Source organism: Rhagoletis zephyria, unplaced genomic scaffold (genome assembly GCF_001687245.7).
Source record: "Rhagoletis zephyria isolate East Lansing unplaced genomic scaffold, Rhagoletis_zephyria_1.1 Rzeph_scaffold_01868, whole genome shotgun sequence".
Classification (NCBI taxonomy): Eukaryota; Metazoa; Arthropoda; class Insecta; order Diptera; family Tephritidae; genus Rhagoletis; species Rhagoletis zephyria.
In genome coordinates this window covers 23,356-43,571 of record NW_016158952.1, presented here as the reverse complement: position 1 = coordinate 43,571, position 20,216 = coordinate 23,356, and the positions used below count along the sequence as shown (strand labels likewise).

Sequence of the window (20,216 nt, the reverse complement as noted above, 5' to 3'; positions counted from 1 at the left end):
GGAAACGAAATTAAAACTTTTTCTCTTGGAGTATTCTCATCGTTCAAATAAGCAAATATTAGCCTCGTGTTTCTTATCCGATCAGTAATAAGTGACAGAATAATAAATGACTAACTAGTATATACATGATTATATCAAATAAACTGAATGTTTTTTTTTCTTTCAGTCCCATATGAAAATTCGTTGTTAGTCGCAAAAAAAAAAATTGTGGCAAAATTTCATCCCTATACCGTCTTTATTCTGCTAGCGCTTGCAAAAAAAAAAGAATTTTTAATGAAACAAATTTTTTTCTCTACTTTTTTTTAGTAAGAGAATTTATTAAAAAATTCTCGATAGGAATGGAAATAAATTCAGTCATAAAAAAACTTAGTTACCAAATCACAGAAAATTATTTGTCGAAATTTACGGATAGTTTTGGAGCTTTAAAAATTTATGGGATTATCGAAGTTTGAGAAATTTATGAAGCTATTGATATTTATTGAATTATCATTATTTACACAGTTAACGAAATTTATCGAGCTATCGCAATGCAACGAGTTCTTTGAACTTATCGAGTTATCGATATTTACCGATTTACTGAAATTTGTGAATTTATCAAATCGAAATTTTTTGAATTTTCAAAATATATTTCGTTATCAAAATTTCACGGTTATATAGGTTTAAACGCACCACATGCAACATAAAAAGTGTAAATGTACTATTTAAAATGTGGCAATTTTTGTTCGAGAATATTTAAACTCGAATTGCAAAGGATTTAATGTTTTAATATTTAAGTATGTCATAATCTTAGCAGAACTACTAAACTGCAATTTTGCTAAAGCATAATGTGGGTGATGATGCTATCAAGATGATAGATAAAAAAAGAAATAAATAGCTTAATAAAACAGATAATTTTGCAAACAAATAAAATTTCANTAGCAAATATTAGCCTCGTGTTTCTTATCCGATCAGTAATAAGTGACAGAATAATAAATGACTAACTAGTATATACATGATTATATCAAATACACTGACTGTTTTTTTTTTTATTTCAGCCCCATATGAAAATTTCGTTGTTAGTCGCAAAAAAAAAAATTGTGGCAAAATTTCATCCCTATACCCTCTTTATTCTGCTAGCGCTTGCAAAAAAAAAAAGAATTTTTAATGAAACAAATTTTTTTCTCTACTTTTATTTAGTAAGAGAATTTATTAAAAAATTCTCGATAGGAATCGAAATAAATTCAGTCATAAAAAATTTAGTTACCGAATCGCAGAAAATTATTTTTCGAAATTTACGGATAGTTTTGGAGCTTTAAAAATTTATGGGATTATCGAAGTTTGAGAAATTAATTACCATTATTTACAGAGCTAACGAAATTTATCGAGCTATCGCAATGCAATGAGTTCTTTGAACTTATCGAGTTATCGATATTTACTGATTTACTGAAATTTGTCAATTTATCAAATCAAAATTTTTTGAATTTTCAAAATATATTCCGTTATCGAAATTTCACGGTTATATAGGTTTATTAGGTAGTTAGGCGATCTACGATATTTCACGATAGAATAATGTTGATCGTAATGAAAAATACTTTGAAAAAAATAAAATGAAAATCCAATTTGATTAACAAATGATTGACTTTCTTTACTAGTCGTTAAATTTTCGGAGCAGCCTTCATAAAAAGTAGCTAACTAGGGTAAATAACTTTTAAATTGCTTAAAATGATGCAAAAAATTAAAACGGCGCTAAACATAATGATTTGTTAAAAAGAAGTAACTGAAGGAAAATGGCAAATTTCCGGATAAAGCACCACATGCAACATAAAAATGAAATGTTAAAATTTTTAATCGAGAATATTTAAACTCGAATCGCAAAGGAAGTAAATTCCCTAGCCGTTTGGCTATTCGTTTATCTTTGGGCTCCTGAGAGGATATTATTTTCTTTTTTTTTAGGTAAACTCTTCGAAATAAATATGTATTTTAAGTAATGTTTCAATAAGTATGTCATAATCTTAGCAGAAGTACTAAACTGCAATTTTGCTAAAGCATAATGTGGGTGATGATGCTGTCAAGATGATAGATAAAAGAAAATAAATAGCTTAATAAAACAGATAATTTTGCAAACAAATAAAATTTCACAAAAAGGGACATACGCACGTATGTACATATGTATATGCGTATTTAATATACTTATACATAAGTATGGACATGTTTACAATAATTGTGTCCATAAATTCAAAAACTGTATAGTAGAGGTAGTTAAAAAAAAAACTTGGCACCATTAAAGTAAAATACATTCCACCACGAAAATACCCATACATTACATGGCGTATGAACCTACAACTACTATACATTTAGTACATTAGGACGCATCAACAAAAAATGTTGCAGGTTTTCTACCGCATTGAAAAAAATTAACTATACTTTTTAAAGACGTATGCCAAAATATTTCGAAAGATTTATTTGAGCTGTAAAGATTTGAAAATAACTTAAAAAATCGCATTATTTTGATTCTTTTGATATATTTTTTTCATTTTTTAGTGCAAGCCTTCTAAGCACAAACTCTTCTATCATCCAAAGTTATTTTTGGAAAAAAAAAAATTTAACTAATTTTATTTTCCAAAAACACCTTGTTTGAAGGCATTTCCTGGGTACAGCTCACTTAATCACATCTCACATCTTAATATTTTTCCGAAATATTTTGGCGAAAGTCTCCAAATTATTTTTTTGTTTTGTTTTGAGGATGTTGCACCCTAATGTAGCTATTTGTAGGCATGTACATACGTGCAATTTTTAATGGTAATATCCACGTCGATAAAAGTGGGCCAATAATGTTGTAGCAAATTTTGTACAGTTCATTACACCGACCGGAGCAAACCAAGGCGAGGCAAGCGTAAACTTCAAGTAGTGGAAAGGATATTTATAGCCACTGCAGTGCGTGCGAAGCACACTCAAAAAAGTAGAAATCTGATTAAAAGCAGAAACACTTTAGTGATGTGCTTGTCGGTATTGTNTTGAAGGCATTTCCTGGGTACAGCTCACTTAATCACATCTCACATCTTAATATTTTTCCGAAATATCTTGGCGAAAGTCTCCAAATTATTTTTTTGTTTTGTTTTGAGGATGTTGCACCCTAATGTAGCTATTTGTGGGTATGTACGTGCAATTTTTAATGGTAATATCCACGTCGATAAAAGTGGGCCAATAATGTTGTAGCAAATTTTGTACAGTTCATTACACCGACCGGAGCAAACCAAGGCGAGGCAAGCGTAAACTTCAAGTAGTGGAAAGGATATTTATAGCCACTGCAGTGCGTGCGAAGCACACTCAAAAAAGTAGAAATCTGATTAAAAGCAGAAACACTTTAGTGATGTGCTTGTCGGTATTGTGTCCTACGATTTTCTACTACTAAATATCTTCTCTGAAATAAAATACACTTCCCCATGCTTTTCTTCGATTTTCTCTTGCAAAAATTTTCCATGCCTTCTTCTTTCGCACTTGTCGACAAGCACGAGTGTCACTTCGATGACACAAAGCCATGTTATGCATACATACATCTCATTGTACGCGTTTGGATAGAGAGCGACGCAGCGGCGAGCAAGCAAATATAAAAGCGAAGCAAAACAATGCGCAAAGCCATGTTTGCATAATGACTTGTAAGGATACTTAGAGGACAAACGAAAAGTTGTAGCGGCAGTCAGGCGCCTTTGAGCTGTAAGCGTGGCTGTAGTAATGATGTTAAGCAAAGTATTGATAGGTAATGAATAGCGGAAATGTGGTTGGGGTATTTCCAGTTAGAGATAGTGAAGATTTTGCACAGATTTATGGAAGTTTTCATTTTGTGTTGAAAAATCTTTTGACAATTTTCAATGCTGGGATTTTGCGTATGCGCGCTTACATTCAAGCTTGAAGATGAGTATTTATTAATTAAAGCAATAAGAATATTATGTCGTTAAACAAATCACTGTAATTTCTGCAATCACTGTCAATCAGTTTAAATGTCAGCCGTTTTTGCTTGACAGCGATTTAGCTGATTAAGTAATGTTTCCTTTTTTTAATTATTGGATGCGTTTTTTTATGGTAAATGTTGCCCACTTACTTTTTATCACCTTTCACTCGAGCGCATTTATGCCGTCAGCCATGGTTTTATGTATATTTATGTATTTTTTACTATATTTCGCCCTCTGATATATTAAAGCATTCAGCCGTTTACTTAATTTGCGATTTTATTCCATTCACATAAATCACTGTGCACGCAGCGTCACTGTGTCGTAAATGTATTGCCAGTATGTAACTGCCTGAGTTCAACATGGCGTATACGCAGTTATTAATTTACTTGTTATGCCATGTATGTTTCCTGCAAGCATCAAGGCGTAAAGGCTGATATATTTTACTATCTTTTAAGTTGTCCACAAAGTGTATTTTCTTAAAATATTAATGCAAAATGATTCCTGGAAAACAAAAAAGGTTCACTAATGGTCAGAATATCGCATGTGGGCAGAGATATACTATTTATTCCCAAACAGCGTTGCCGTGAGCTTGAAACAAAAAGTATCAGTTGCCAAGCAGAAAAAGTATCAAAAAGTATCAAAAGCAAGGAGTAAGAATTTGTGAAGTGGCACACCATTTTTTCAAAGGTCGAGCTTTGTGGTGCAGTTATCTGTTTATGCTTCAAAAAGATAATAGAAAAATACAAGTTTTACAATTTTTCGAAATTAGAATTATTTTGGAAGGTATAGCTATTGACTTTTTTCGAAATTGTTCAGATTTTAATTGTTTTGTCGCGGTTGGCAATACCGATTCTGCCAATTTTTTAAACATTTAAGAATGATGATGTTTTCTTCGCATTTTTCTTAGTTATTTGGTCACAATTTTTTTTTTTTCATAAAAGTTACCAAACTTTTATTTTTTTAAATATTACTTTACGCTTTAAAATCGCGTTTTTGGATAATATTGTAGTACGTTCCATTGGCAATTAATTGCAAAAAAAAAATTAGCCGGAATGCATCGAGACGAAAGTCATTCACGCTTTTCTCTTGACGCCCAATGTATTTTGTATGGAAAACGTTTGCCATAGATATTTACCTCGCATAAGTTTTTCAACAAGTATCGATTGATGCGAGCCTAGCGCACTTGCGATACTCATTTCATCGTTTTCTATACAAAATACATAGGGCGTCAAGAGAAAAGCATGAATAACTTTCGTCACAATGCATTGCGGAAAAAAATGTTTGTTCTGCAAATAATTACAACTAGAACGACAACAATATTAGCCCAAAGGGTGGTTTTAAAGCAACTGAGAAGTCAGTAGTTTTTAAAAAAAATTTAATAGCTTTTATAAAAAAAAAATTATGTCCTAACAAAAAATAAAAGTTGAAAGAAAACACCATTGTTTTAAACCGTTTAAAATATAAACTGAATCGGTATTACCAATCGCGAGAAAACTATTAAAATCTAAGCAATTTCAAAAAATTTTAATAGCTAAATATAACTTCCAAAATAATTCGAATTTCCAAAAATTGTGAAACTTTTATTTTTCTTTTATCGTTGTGAAGCATAAACAGATAATTGCACAAAAAAAGTTCGACCCTCGAAAAAATGGTGGCCCGCTTCACAAATTTTCACTCTTATTTAAAAGAAGCTAAGATTAAATGAAATACCAATAAGGTTAAATATATCGCTTCAAGTCATTGCACTTATTATGACAGTCTCCTTTGCCTTTGTTGAAAATGGATAAGATTTGAACTCGCTCTCACAGCTGCAATACTTTCATGCTAGCATATATTCTTATGTGTAATAGAACTAAAATTTGGTGTTTAAAATTTCGCGTTGTAGTAAATCAATATGCATTTAAATCCGTAATTGCTGCTGCCAACCTAAAACAATTAAAAACTAACTCCATTTTTATAGCTTGTGATATTTATTCGCATTTATGCAACCACAGATGTGAGCTGAGGTTGGAAAATAATTTGATATGACCGCTATTATGCCACCATTAAACTTAAAAAAATACATAAATAAATAGAAAGAAAATGCTCTCAAGTGAAAGGCGGCAGGAAGCGAGTAAACTAGTATGTGTGACAGGAAATGCGACAGCAAAGCTAACTGGGCCATAAAACTCTAAAGGCATTAAATTCTCAGAGTTGAATAGAAATTTCTTTCAAACTTCGTGGCTCAATTAAATCCATCGTTACGTACGATAGTTTCATGTATTGTTTAGATGTGGTATACCTGGTTATACTTTTTATAAATATTTGCCAGCTGGCTGGGATTGCAGCGCTTTTAGTGCCTTTTAATTTTCTTTTGCTGAGTAATTAAAATTTAAGTACGGACTCAGGCATGATAAGTACCAAAAATGTGACTGCTTTTTATAAGGCTCTTAACTTTAAGATTTAAGCGGAAAATGATTGTATCGTCTGATATGCTGTTATACAGAAAGACACTCAATTGATTTTTGGTAGGAAAAAGTATTGTTACGTGTAGAAATATTTTGCTTAGACGCTTCAAATTTGTTCCAAATTTTATGGAGAAATGTGCACCTGCATCTACTTCGGACGGATATGTTTGTCTTTCAATAATAAGCTATAGACCTTTGCAATCAAAACTGACATGTTCACTGAAATTCGTGTTGATGATTTATGGTTGCACTCACAAAATTAAAAATTTTCCTTGGACAACTCTAAAATTAAATTTAAATAGTTGTTTTTTTGGCCAACTGAATTTCCCGCAATGGATAATGGAAGCATTACCGTAATGATTTATCAGCTATTTCAGATGGAACAAAATTAAAATAAATTTAACTGAACCGATTAAATGACCCCTTGGCTGTCAAGGGACTCGGTGAATTATCAAAGGGAATAAGTCAGAATTTTTTAGATATAAACATTTTCAGCTCATTTAAAGGGTCTGCATCAAAATTTCTATTTCGGAAAAATGCTAACTTATTCCATTTGGTAATTAGCCGATGGCCGGTTCAAATCTTATAAAAATGTAAATTTACTCCAATTTTGGACTCAAAACTCCTTTGTACGGTTGCCGGTACAAGCGCGTATGTGTTACAAATAAAACTCTCTTAGAAACTTGTTTTCTGGAGTCTGCTTTGTTTAGTCGGGAGTTTTTATTCCTTCATTTATCTTTTGTAATTTCTATAGTATTTATAAATTGCTTTAGTAAACTATTTTTACCTTTAAATTGTATTTATTTTTAACATTAAAATCCCTTTTCAAAACTTAATTTTTTTAGCTCAGCCTGAAACCATTTTTAGTAACCATGCTTCTTCTTCTTTCATTCACACATGCCAAACTGCGGCTGCCACAAGCAGCTGTTAGGTACACTGGCTGACATTACCCGACTACCTCAATATATGGCAAATTGTTATCCTTCTCTTCCTTTGGTGATGGTCGGCGAGTAAAAAGTTCAAAAACTTCAACTAATAAGTCTAAAAATAATAAAAATCAACTTGGACCTTCATCCACGTGGAAACATGTGCGGGACTGGGGGTATCCGTCGACGACCATTCAAAGGAGTATAGTGCGCATTGAAAAAACGTCATATGCTACCCACTTTCATTTTGCATTTGCTGCATTCGAGCCGGTTTAGGCCAGTACCTACAAAAATAGCGAAAATCCACCTATCATTACATCCAGCCGACAGAAATCCTTCCGGACACTAACTCAGCCTGAAATTTCGAGGAAACCACGGCCGAGTCTAGCAAAACATTCGTATCATGTGATGCGAATGCGAATGTCAAATGCGAACGTGTAAAATTATGCGAATCATTCGCATAACGAATGCGAATGCGAAATATTCGCAACATCTCTGCTTCGAACATATTTTTATGTACGCGCTTTATATCCGGTTTGATACTATTAGTTGATTGGGGATGTAGCATAACTTTAGGCACTAGGTGTTGCTAGTCGTCTAAACACTACCAGTTTTTCCCCGACACTTACTGCCAAATAGCTATTACTTACAATAAAATAAATTCTTGATCAAATTTTACTTCTGTGCTTTAAAAGTTGATTGTCATTTCAGTACTTACATAAATACTTCACAATAAGAGATATTTTCTAATGGATTGATTAAACGTTCTTTTTTGAACCTTCTATCGCATACGCTATACAAGCATTTGTGCATAATTTTATGACACATCACAAACAATTCACTTAACCATAAATAATGAAGAAAACATAAATTTCCAGTGAAATATATCGCAGTAAAACACAAACGTTGCGCTCAATGAACCTACCTTGCATGAAGAAAAACATGTATGTATGTAGATAAATATCTATGTCATGAGTGGAATCTGCCATCAAATGGCGACTGTCTGCTCGCCGTTGTGGTGAGTGGCATTTGAAGTTGCACGCGTATGTATTTATGTATGCATGTATGCATGTTTTTCTATGGATGTGAGTGTCTCTGATATGCGATTCGCCAAGTCCTCCTACCATATTGAGTGTGTCTCCTTGACTTGAGCATGAATAAATCGATATGTTTTATAAATGCAATGGTGATTAATTGCAACGTGTAAAATATGTGGCATACACAGATTAAGAATTACATATGTTTGTGTGTGTGTATGAATGCTGCAAAAGGAGAGCAGACAGTGGTTTCGAATGTTATTAAAAATGCACTGAATTCTTGATTGATGACACTTAAAGTGGGCAAGTCAGTATTCATAAGTGTATTTTGTTGATGGCTTACCGGTGAGCACTGCGATGGCTTTTTCGTGCACACGTGACGTGTGGGAAGAGTTCGTATTTCGTTCAAAATTGAAAAATTAAAAAAAGAAAATATGCGCACACTATAATCCCTGAGGTATAAACGTGTGGATGTATGTACACTGCCGGCAAAAAGTATTGGCACAGCAAATTTTTCGCAATATATGCACAAATTTTATGCTAATATTTTTCGCCAAATTTTTTATAAAAATATGGTTCATTCTACACGAAAAAAACATTAAAATATTATTCCTTAACTTTGTGCACTACTCACGAAAATTCAAATAATCTTCATGCATATTTTCAACTTTTTAATCAGATTTTTTATAGTCTTGAGTATGCAGATTTGTAGCCCAATCAATTGCATTATAATGAAGTACAAGGAATTATCGTTGATTTTTGGCAATTTTTTCCACGCAGTCTCTTCCATACAAAAATTTTTTTTTCGAAAATACTTTATATTGAAAAAATGCAAAACATCTTCAAAAAAAAAAAATTCTCAAAAACCAATGCGATTTTTGACTAACTCAAAACTTGCATTTTTTTTACTAGAATTTAATGGGCTGCAAAACTGCGTACTCAAAAAAATTCTAAAAAGTCTGATCAAAAAGTTGAAACTTTGCATGAACTGAGTTTAGGACCAAATATTTTAATGTTTTTTGTTTTAGACTGAACCATATTTTTATAGAAAATTGGCGGAAAAATACTAGGAAAAAACTTGTTGCATATATTGTGAAAATCTTGCTGTGCCAATACTTTTTGCCGCTAGTGTAGGCATAAAATGTGTACGGCTTCATATCCAAATGCCAATACCACCCACAAGTAACAACAAAATAAAAAATGGTTCAAAAATGTACATTGAACTTGACACTTGTTATGGAACCTCTACCCTTAGCGTAGCTGCGTTCCATGAAATACACTAAATCAAATAAGCAACCAACCCTCTCAATGCGTTCCCTTAATCATAATCCAGCGTTGCTTCAGTTACACCGGCTAAAATGCGCAACGCAGTCAGTTAGTCTACTCCAGTCATTTTTGGTTGGTAAGCGTCGCGTGCGTAGCTGTCATTCACATCAAAATTATAGGTTATTAGCAATTTTTTTCTATTTCAAACAATTTGCTTACCGTAACGTGCCGTTGAAAGCGTTGGTCGAAACGCCGGTGGCTCCTAGTAGATTTGCAAAACTAATTCTAGTAGTTAGTATTAATTAGGAGTCATTTAGCACAAAATATTCATGTTAATTATCAGCACTTGAAATTGATATAAGATAAGCTTTTTTCTAGTAATTATGTTTATGTTCTTGTTGTGAATGAATTTACTCGTCCACACTTGCAGAAATCAACAGTAAATATTCAGAATAGGGCTTAAATACTATCTAATTTTTCTTTTTGTTCTTCTAAATCACAAAGGCAAGCAGATATTGTAGAACGCCTATACAGATTTGATAACTACATTCTTTATATTAGGAATACAAAATTAAAGCATAGACAGACGGCAACGTTCATCCGCCTTAACGGCGCAGTTGATATGATCAAAGCTGTAGCCAGGCATATTGCGGATTAAGCGAGACACGAGGTCGTGGGTTTGAATACCACTGTCTGCAATTCTTTATTAAACTTTTTCAGATCCTTAAGTATTCATTTTTATTAATTTTTTAATGTATTTAGTAATATAATGTAGTTGCAGTGGCCTTTTTTAAAAAATTGAAACCAGGGATCGGGACTTTTATAACTTTTACAATAAAAAGTCTTTAAAAAAAGTTATCTTTGGACTTTTATTATATTTGAAATAAAATAATCAGTCAGCCCGGACTTTTATTTTTTAAGTCCAGCAATGAAAGTTAAACTTGGCCAAATATTTTTTAAGTCCGCATTGAAAGTGCTTTCGTAATAATAAACAAACCGCTTAACCAAATCAAACAAATTTATTATCAAATGAAATAGCTTTAAAACAGAAATTTTTCAACGAAGACTGCCACCTATTTATATATATTTTTTATAATCTATATATTTAATACGCGAAGCAATTTTTTGTCCAGGTCATCAGATATGCACCGTTTTTTAGATTTTCAAAAACTAAGTGTCAAGTTAAAGGGCTTGCCCTATAGATGCGCAATAAGGTTTAATTTTTTCGAAAAGAGTTGCCACCTGTTAAAAAATTTAATTCAAATTATTTAATAATCAATGGCATTTGATCCGCACCGTTCGTTCGATTTTGAAAAATGAAATGTGCCACGAGGTTTTAGTTTTTCGAAAATAGTTGCCACCCTTTCAAAAATAAGAGTTATTAAAATTATTTGAAAAGCTAAATGAGTTATTAGAATATGAGTATCAACCAAAATGGTTTGGAAAATGCTTAATTTTCTAAGTACATCTTGAAAGGTTGCCACCTATTTAAAAAAAATTTAACTCAATTTAACTATGGTAGTTGTAATATTTACCACCATATGTGTGACAGACGTAAGAGCGTAGCTATTGAAAATATTTTGAAGTACGTTGCAACCTATTTAAACGTAGGAAATTTAAATAATTTTTTTAGTTTAAATTAGTAATATTTGAAGAGGGTTGCCACCTTAAAAAAAAATGTTATGTTAATTATTTAATTAGTCAAATGAATTATTGAAAGGTGGTTATGTATTTAGGAGTTGGCGCTGTTCAAAAAATTAAATGCAACTTAATTCATCAGTTAATTGTAATTTGTGTCACAATGCCACCTTTTGGAAAGTTGAATTTGTTTAACTTATACACAAGCTAAATGAAATATTAAAATATGAATTGCCAGTCAACTTTAGTTAGAAAATGTTATGGGTTAGGGTTCTAGTGAAAAGTAATATCTATCTAACTATGTACATATCTGTGTTCATATGGAATAGTAGCTTATGTATGTCGAAATGCTGGCTTTAGTATAATGCGGCATTCCATTTATTCTTTAAACGACAAGGAATTTTCGATGAGACTTAATAAGAATATTGTCTTGTTAGTATCGGAATTATATCTTACACATTTATTTACCAAAAGTGCCTCAACCCCTAATCCAACGGATTTTATTATCACTTATAAATTCGTGAATAGGCTGTGGTATAGCTTCCGTGGTTTCTACTATAAATTTTGCTGCGTATATGCATCGTCGGTCTTGACAATTGCTTTGGACACGTAACATATTTGAGCATCTGCAATTTTAAATTATAAAAAAATCAATTATTATTGCATTATTATCAAATGGAATTCCTGCACGGAATAGCGCTGAGCCATAGACGCCTGCAGCAGAGGCACGTGTTGTGCGAAAGCATTATTGCCTATGACATACTCATTTATTTGTACTTACAAATGTATACCAGTACGTACATACATTTAAGTACAATACATATGTACTTAAATACAGGGGGTATGTAAGCTTTTCTCTTCATAAAGAATTTATTGTAATACGGGCACTGTAGTTGGTGCATTGTTTGCATGTTGTATGGCAATTAAATTTTTTGCGCTTTACTAACAAATAAGCAAAACAGCAGTGCATGGCTGTACTGATACAAAATATGTACAATCACACACATTTTTTTTTTACATACGTATGCACCTTAGGATGGTCCAAAATGCACGTGAAAAAAGTAAGACCCGAATTTTAGAGCTCTTACCCTCTAAGTTGGTTTTATATAGAAAAAAATGTAGCCCGGATTTTTTTTATTTTGAAAACAAAAAATATTATGAGGTCGCTCAAAGCGCGATCTGAAAACTCTGTTTCTCTTCAGGAGACTTCCGGTAATAATTTCCAACTGTTTATTTTACCATTTGTTTGTTTTGGCCATAGAACAATCCTAGTTAGTGAGAGGTTTAAAATTCCGCCTTTATTTATTTTGGACCATCCTAATGTACTGCACTTGTGCGCATGGCAGTATCAGTGGCAGTAAAACGCCAATCCCAAGTAACATTGGTTTACAAATACAATTGTCAATGGATGTGTTTGCATGCAAGTTTACATATTCATATGAATAGGCGAGTAAGTGCACTCTTAGCTACGTGCCTGCCATTGGTAATGAGTAGAGTTGAATAATAATTTGTGCTCGAAAACAGTGTGTCGAAATGTGATTATTGATCATTTCTTATCTATGTAATATTTTTTCTTTGCTCCCTTTTTGCTACAACTTTAATTTCTCATATTTAGTGAGAGTCGCCGTTTGCTTCCGCTGCCTTACTCAGAAGTATTAGGGTAATTTGGAGTTGATGATAAATGGACACCAACTCTTGCTAAAGTCTTTAATAACTTGGAATCTAACCGCGGAAGAGGGCGCGCCTATATTGCCGCGAAGCTTAATGAAACCATTTTCACCATTCTCACGGATGCATATTGTTTTGTGGGCCTTACCGCCTCATCAACCGTAGAATTCCGCGTGGAAATTATCCGGTAGGGGAAAGGATAGCTCCAAATAGAGTTTATCAATGAAAATTCTTGCACCTATCCCGCGTTCCATCTTTGATAATCTGTAATCTTGTGCCAGTAAAATTAGAGATGATTATGTCGCATGGTCTTAATTTTACCACGAAACCTTTTATAAGTCTAAATAGCTTTTGCAGCTTTGTTAATAACCATAATAATATATTTGACTCTTACTGTTTAACCATAGTAATATTATTTTACTGTTGATACATGTATTACCGGTTTAAATTCTCATGTCTGTTATTGCAACAACTTCACTCAACGCATCTTTCCGAAATTTTACCGGTTGCTTTTACCGAAGGCATACTGTACTTAGTATCGGAATATCTGGTATCCAAACTGGTACCTTAAATACCAAATTACTTAAGTGTGTCCATCACTGCTTAAGATATATAGTTCCAATGTCAGAGTCGACGAGTCTATGTAATTAGCTTATACCCCTTTAGGAGATGATTTGAAGATTACCTTAATCCCTTTCCATAATGATGATACATACATCTTATTACATTAAATGAGCAATTATTGTATATATATATATATATATATATCCATTTTAAGGTTATCTGAATAGGCGTTTCTCCGAGAAGACTCGTATAAAGTTGCCACCTATTCGAAATTAGTTGCAATTTAATTAAAAAATCCATCTCGTTTATATTTTTAATAGGGTTGCCACCTATTTTGAATCACATATTATTTAATTTTTTGTTTAGAAAAAAAAATTAAAAAAATTACTATTCATGGGCACCAAGAGAAGGTACTTAAACAATGCTTTCCCTTATACAAAATATTATCTCTTAGGATAATACTGTAAAGTTGCCACTTATTTTCGATTTTACACAATTTATCTAAACATCACAATATGGATATCAAATCAAAGATATTGTTGAGAACTTTGGTCCGAAAATATTTTCCATCAGCGTTGCCACGCTTCTATGTAATAACAATTTTTATTTTGTTAATTTCAATCAGCAATTTTTTTTTATGTATACATAGTACATATACGCTCAAGATATGTACCATTCATTCCAGCGCATTCGGGAAAAGGGTTGCCACCTAAACTTTAAAGCAAGGAATTTACTTAATAGATATCGAAATCCAATTTTTTTTTTTTGTTTATTGCCAAAATGAAAACTTTAAAAAGTACATATATTCACTACGGGCAAAGCTCGGTCAACCTGGTACTACCTATAAAATGAGTACGTAATAGTTTCGCCCCCAATTTCCTAACGAAGTTTCCAGGTGTGTCTTTCCTAACTGCCGTATTATTTTTTTTCGCATGTTGAAAAAGCAAATAGTCGAAAAGGGTCAAATCTGGACATTGAACTTTTGTTTTTGCTGACAGACTAATGTGTATTGTGCCGGTACGACGAGGTTGAGTACCTAAATAATGCATGGCTTTGGTCGATAGTCGGATACCCGTCAACTATTGCCGTCTTTGTGCCGCACTTTAAAGCCCCTAAAATTTGTTTTGCGCTAAGTCAAAGAATCAACGTTTTTACTCCATCTTAAAAATTTTGAAATAAAACCAATTAATCATAATTATATAATATATATAATACAGTATATACTAAACATATAACTAAGAAGTGTAATATTATGAAAAATAAAAGAAAGGCCATAGTACTTTCAATCATCGCACACACTGTACGCACTGCGCTCTTTGTACGTCCCTAAAGCCAATTGCCTTCAAATTGCATTGTCAACTCCCTATTGCTCTACCATTTTGAATTTCCACCTCGTTATAGCTATTTATTACAAGTACTCGTGTTTTCCACATTTTCTGACTTGGCTTGTGTATTTTTTTGTTTGCAGCCAATTGTTTACTGCTGCACCGCTTAACCCACTTATTTAACTCCATAAAATCAATACAAAAATTGTGTGCAACCTGCCGGCTGCACTTGGCCATTTGAGGTCTGTTGTTGCCGTCACCGTACTCGCCACCTTTGTCGCCTCCCGCCAACACTGCCGGTGCTGCCATGCCAGTCGTAAACTTAGCTAATTGTTTGATCCACCCCTTAGTGGCGACTGCTATGTAGCAGCCAATGACCAGCGTGCGACGCAATGCAGTCAGCTGTTTGGCACTTGGCCGGGCAATTTACGTAGACCACTCGTTTGTCGGTCAGTGTGACTGCAGAGGTGAAAGGGTGGCGCAAGGATGATGCAATGATTACTGTTATAAATGTACTTCGATACCTGTTTACATGTGTTTGTTGTTCAGTATTTTTGTATGTATGTATTTACGTATGTTCGTAGGTAGGTGGGCGGGTGTACAAATGACCCACCGCTGCCGCTCGTAAAGCAAAGTTGCTCGTTAAGCTGATTCTTTTTTTATGCAGTTAGTTATTTTTTGTTGTTTTAGCTGCGCGCTTATCAACTTTACATTTGCGAGGTTGCATGCTAGCTGGAATGTTGGCAAACCACTTTGGGGAGTCACAAATTTTTTAAACGCAATTTTAGATTTAAATTGCAGCGCAGCATATCCCAGAGGAGCAGGATGGTTGGCTGGGGCGGTGATTTAATGACTTTTGGATTTTGATTGCAGGCAGGCAGCTGTTTCAATATGCACTTGTTTTTTTTTATTGATTTTCTGCTCACTTAAAGTCGCAGATTCACCTCAACTGATTTTAATCCTTCCAGCAGTGTAAATCTACTAAAAGTGTACACAGCACTTAAATACTTTGAAGCAGCAGAACCTTCAATGCTTTAAGTCGATGTAAGCATCACGTTTGTGTGTGTGTGCATTTGCAGCTTGTCATTGGCTGTCTGTTATCTATGTACTATATATATGTATATGCACATGTATAGTGCTAGTTTTTCCCTCAAAACTGTCCTACTCATTTTTGTCTCTTCTGCTGTTTTATTGTTGTGATTTGTATAAATTCAATTTTGGTTACAAGCTGTCATGTGGGCATTGCAAATGCATTAATCATGAGCCAACAGCAGCAGCTACAAGGATTACTGCTGTTGTGCATTTGTACAGGCCTGGCCAAAAGTATTAGGAACACCAATTAAATTTTAAATTTCAAATTTATTTTTTTTATTATTTTTTGTTTATTTAATGTTTAATATTATTTTTTTATAAAAGCCTAGTTCACTGTCTAACAAAGAACATATAATAAATAACTTCAAATTCGCACTTTATTATACTAAAATTTAATGGGCTACAAAACTGCATACCAATTTTTTTTCTAAAGATCCTGAATAAAAAGTTTGAAATTTTGGTAAAAATTTGCAGTTATGAATTGTTTTTTTTTTACACCGATGTTGGGTAAAAAGAGAACATTACAAATTTAAAATTTTTTTTTTAACATTTTTTTTTGGGATTTTTTTTTTGAGTATGCAGTTCTGTAGCACATTAAATTTTCGTATAATAAGGTGCAAGTTTTAAGCTACTGCAAAATTGCTTTGATTTTTAATATTTTTTATGCTTACGGCTTTTTGCACTTTTTTCTTATGGAAGAAAATGTGCAAAACCGTTAGTTTGGCAATCGCTTAAAGCTTGCACTTTGTTATACTTAAATTTAATGGGCTACAAAACTGCAAAAAAAGTATGAAAAAAAAATTTAAAAAATTTTTATATTTGTAATGTTCTCATTTTAACTCATCATAACTCAAATTATGGTAGAGTGCACCCCGAAATACCATACTTAAATAATGCGCAACACACAGAGCTACCATTGTGATTTTTTTAGTTTTTTTTTTGAGATGGCATATTTTCAAGAACCAATTTTTTTTATCAAAAAATTTGTATGTGAAAAATTTTTCAAGAAAAAAAAAATTTAAAAAAAAATATTTCTTTTCATAGAGTATTTTATTTTTTTTTTGAGATGGCATATTTTCAGAAACCAATTTGTTTATCAAAAAATTTGTATGTGAAAAATTTTTCAAGAAAAAAAGAGCATTTTGATTATTTGTCAACTTTTTTCCGCGCCCCGTTCTCGAGATATTTGGAAAACTATTAAATCGATTTGTTTTGGTTTTTGTGCTGTAAAATTTTAAAAAATGTATGATTCAAGCTCAAATTTCATATTTATTTATTACTTATGTTTGTCCATCAACCCTAAAAATTTTAAACAAATCAAACACATNTATTTCTGTGTATGTGCTTGAATGTGTTTATACGCTGCTGAAAGGCCTCGTGTTCGCTTATGTCCTCTCTGTCAACCGCAATGGCTAACCATTAAGCGTTGTTGTCTGTGCTGTTTGTGGCTTCCAAATACATTGGTAAAAGATATAAACAAAAACTGGAAAGTCGCCAAAGGAAAGCAAATTTTTTCAGCCGATTTTAGTGTTGCTGTCATCCCCTTGAGTAATTTCATATTGCACTTTGCACAAAGTTATGTGAAACCCTACTTCGATTTGTAAGTCTTGGGGATAAAAGGAAAACAGATTTTATTTTGTCTATACTGGATGACTACAACTCATGGATGGAAGTTAACTAACGTTTTAGTGTTTTTTTGTGTGATATGAATTGTCATTGGGGTCCGTGGGGTAAAATTTTACACTGCAATGCACATGAACCTAAAGTATGTAGACAGTAATGTGTGTGATGCGAAGTGTCGAATACTTTTGATAATCAAATACCCAAACAATGTTTTAAAAATCGGGCACACTTGATAAAGTACCAGAGATTAACTATTTTGAAAAACTATTGGTGGTTTTACTGCTGAAAATAGGTATATCGTCACCTGAAATGCAAACAGACGTTGAAATGCAAAAAGTCATAACTAATAAAAAATTCAAAATTCACTTTTTGATTTATATGATGGATTTCATGGAATTTCACATCATTTTATGGAAAAAAAAAATTAAAATATTAGCCACCATTTTTTTGGTTGGCACCATGGTACTATAAGTCCGTAATTTTAAGCATAAAGTACTTACAACATCCAAATTAATTCCTTACACTTTCAATTTATTCATTTCCAGCAGCTCCATTCGGAGTATCGGAGCACTTATCGCTGGCATGAGTTCACTGGCAATTCGCGGCCTGAAGTGGTGCGTCGTGCACCAGCGCCCAATCCCAGTCAATTTATCGGTGAGTTTGAACTCTTTGCATAACTAAATTATGTATTAAATTAATTTAAAGTTTATGCGCTTACGCTACTTACAACTACTTATATATGTACATAAATATGTAGAAGTATTTAAAAATTTGTAAAACTTTTTATGAAAACTAAAATGTGCTTGAACGCTTAACTTCAGTTACTATTCAAAACTATCTTAAGCTTCATTAACAGGTCCAACGAATGAGCCACCGTTACCTAGGCGAAAAAAATGTCCCGAATTGGCATACAAGTCGCACGAGTTCATTATTGGTTCGGAGTATACAGATGCGAGAGGTGGACATGCCAATCGGTTAGCAAGGGTGAGTACATAAAAAAAAAATATATGTAAATATATAAGAATTATTCTTTACAGTGTAAAATTAGGATTTTGATTTATACACTATTCCCTATCATCTGATGTGATGACTTCAATAGCCGTATAAAAACTTTATTATTATACTACTGAAAATAAAGTCCATACTTAGATTGCTAATTTCTAGCCAATTAAGTTCCTGGGAAGTTTTGGTAAGACTTCAGCCTTGCAAATGTCATCTTCCACGTAGCTAGGGCAATGTAACCTCATAATTATAATAAGGCGTAACGCATTGGTTTCTGATGAACCGCGCGCTGTCCGGATCCCTGCCAGAACTTTTGCCCAGCCCACTGAAGAAGCTCCTTGATAGCCGGCTGTCAACTATCACCCAGAAGAACCAATCATTTAGTGGCCATCTCATAGCGCAAGCTGAGCCGATTAAAATCCCATCAATCTAGGAAAAGTCCACTGGTACCACAACTAGTCTTATACTTTTTTTTATCAGAAGAGATAACCTTAAAGATGCTCTGTCTAGCCAAGTCAATAGGCAAGCAACCCGATTCAGCGTGACTTGAAAGTAATCAGAAAGGTACCCAGAGTAAGGCCAGACATTCATTGACCATTTTGTGTCGCACCATTAGCGATGATAAAGATCTGACTGTGATTTGGCTGTCAGAGAATTACCCTTCTGCTAGATAATAAACTAGAGTGCCGGCAATTGACTACCTTTATGGCGATTACCTCGGCTACAACTTCCCTGCAGAAGTCAGTCAGTCTAAAATATTAATGCGGACACGCCCTTGTTTAAAGGACATGTTTAAAGGATCCAATGATGGTAGCCAGTCTCGGTAGGCACCCGGTCCGTTTCTTCTGGTATGGAGTCGAAATGCCCAAAGAATGGTGGACACTCATACACCTGTTTAAAAGATAGCCGAAGCTTCCTTGCCTGATGGCGGTGCGATTTGCGGCATAAGAAATCATCAGTCTGAAAATCTTGGCAGACACGTCAGCATTTTTTTCTCATTGCCGAATAAACGTTGCCCACGCAGAATTTTTCAAGTTCTGAAAAATATCCAAAGTCTACTTGATTCACGTAGATCGCACTGAGTCTGCAATATGGCACATTTGCAACTCTTTGAAGTTGTACAGACTTAACGGGCTTAAACCAGTTGTTTGTCCAGTCAGTCAGTCCGCGGTACTTTTCCAGAGGAAACAGGACAGTCTGCAGGCCAACGCAAGTAGATTAACATGGTATAGAATTCGATGGGAAACGAGCATTGAGAAGAAGCGTAAGCGAGGATTCGCTGAATTATAACGATTCATGACGGCCTTCCACTTTTTTGCAGAATTTCTCCATTAACAGCTTTGGTCTTCTTCATTCAAGCCTATTCAATGTCCTTGTTTACTGAGGCCATACCTGTCCCTCCTTTGGTCCTATAAATATGTCGTAAAATCGTCCGATATTGATGACAAGTTCCCTCAGATGAGACAGCTTGTGTTTTATGGTATGACTTATTCTACACTTTCACTCATAGAGTCTCCTCAACCACTGGATTTTCTCATTTAGCACCTCCGGAAGACTATATTTTCAAAGTCATAAGTTATAACTCTCTATGACACAATGGAATACCAGCGTTTATGGTTCCTCGGACCTATCGAATCGAACTGTACAGTTTTGCGTAGGTAAATTTAAACTGCAGTACGTCGAACTCATCAGACGAGGG

General features: G+C 33.6%; 1 protein-coding gene across 1 annotated transcript in view; it reads left to right on the top strand.

The window, feature by feature from the left end:
- Positions 1-20,216, top strand: part of LOC108365434 (uncharacterized) — a gene marked incomplete at its 3' end in the record, with an annotated part of 85,113 nt that overhangs the window by 41,655 nt on the left and 23,242 nt on the right. The window contains exons 2-3 of the mRNA XM_017619449.1: positions 18,061-18,169; positions 18,372-18,499. Of these exons, the coding sequence (XP_017474938.1) occupies positions 18,061-18,169; positions 18,372-18,499 (237 nt within the window). The remainder of the gene's footprint in view (positions 1-18,060; positions 18,170-18,371; positions 18,500-20,216) is intronic.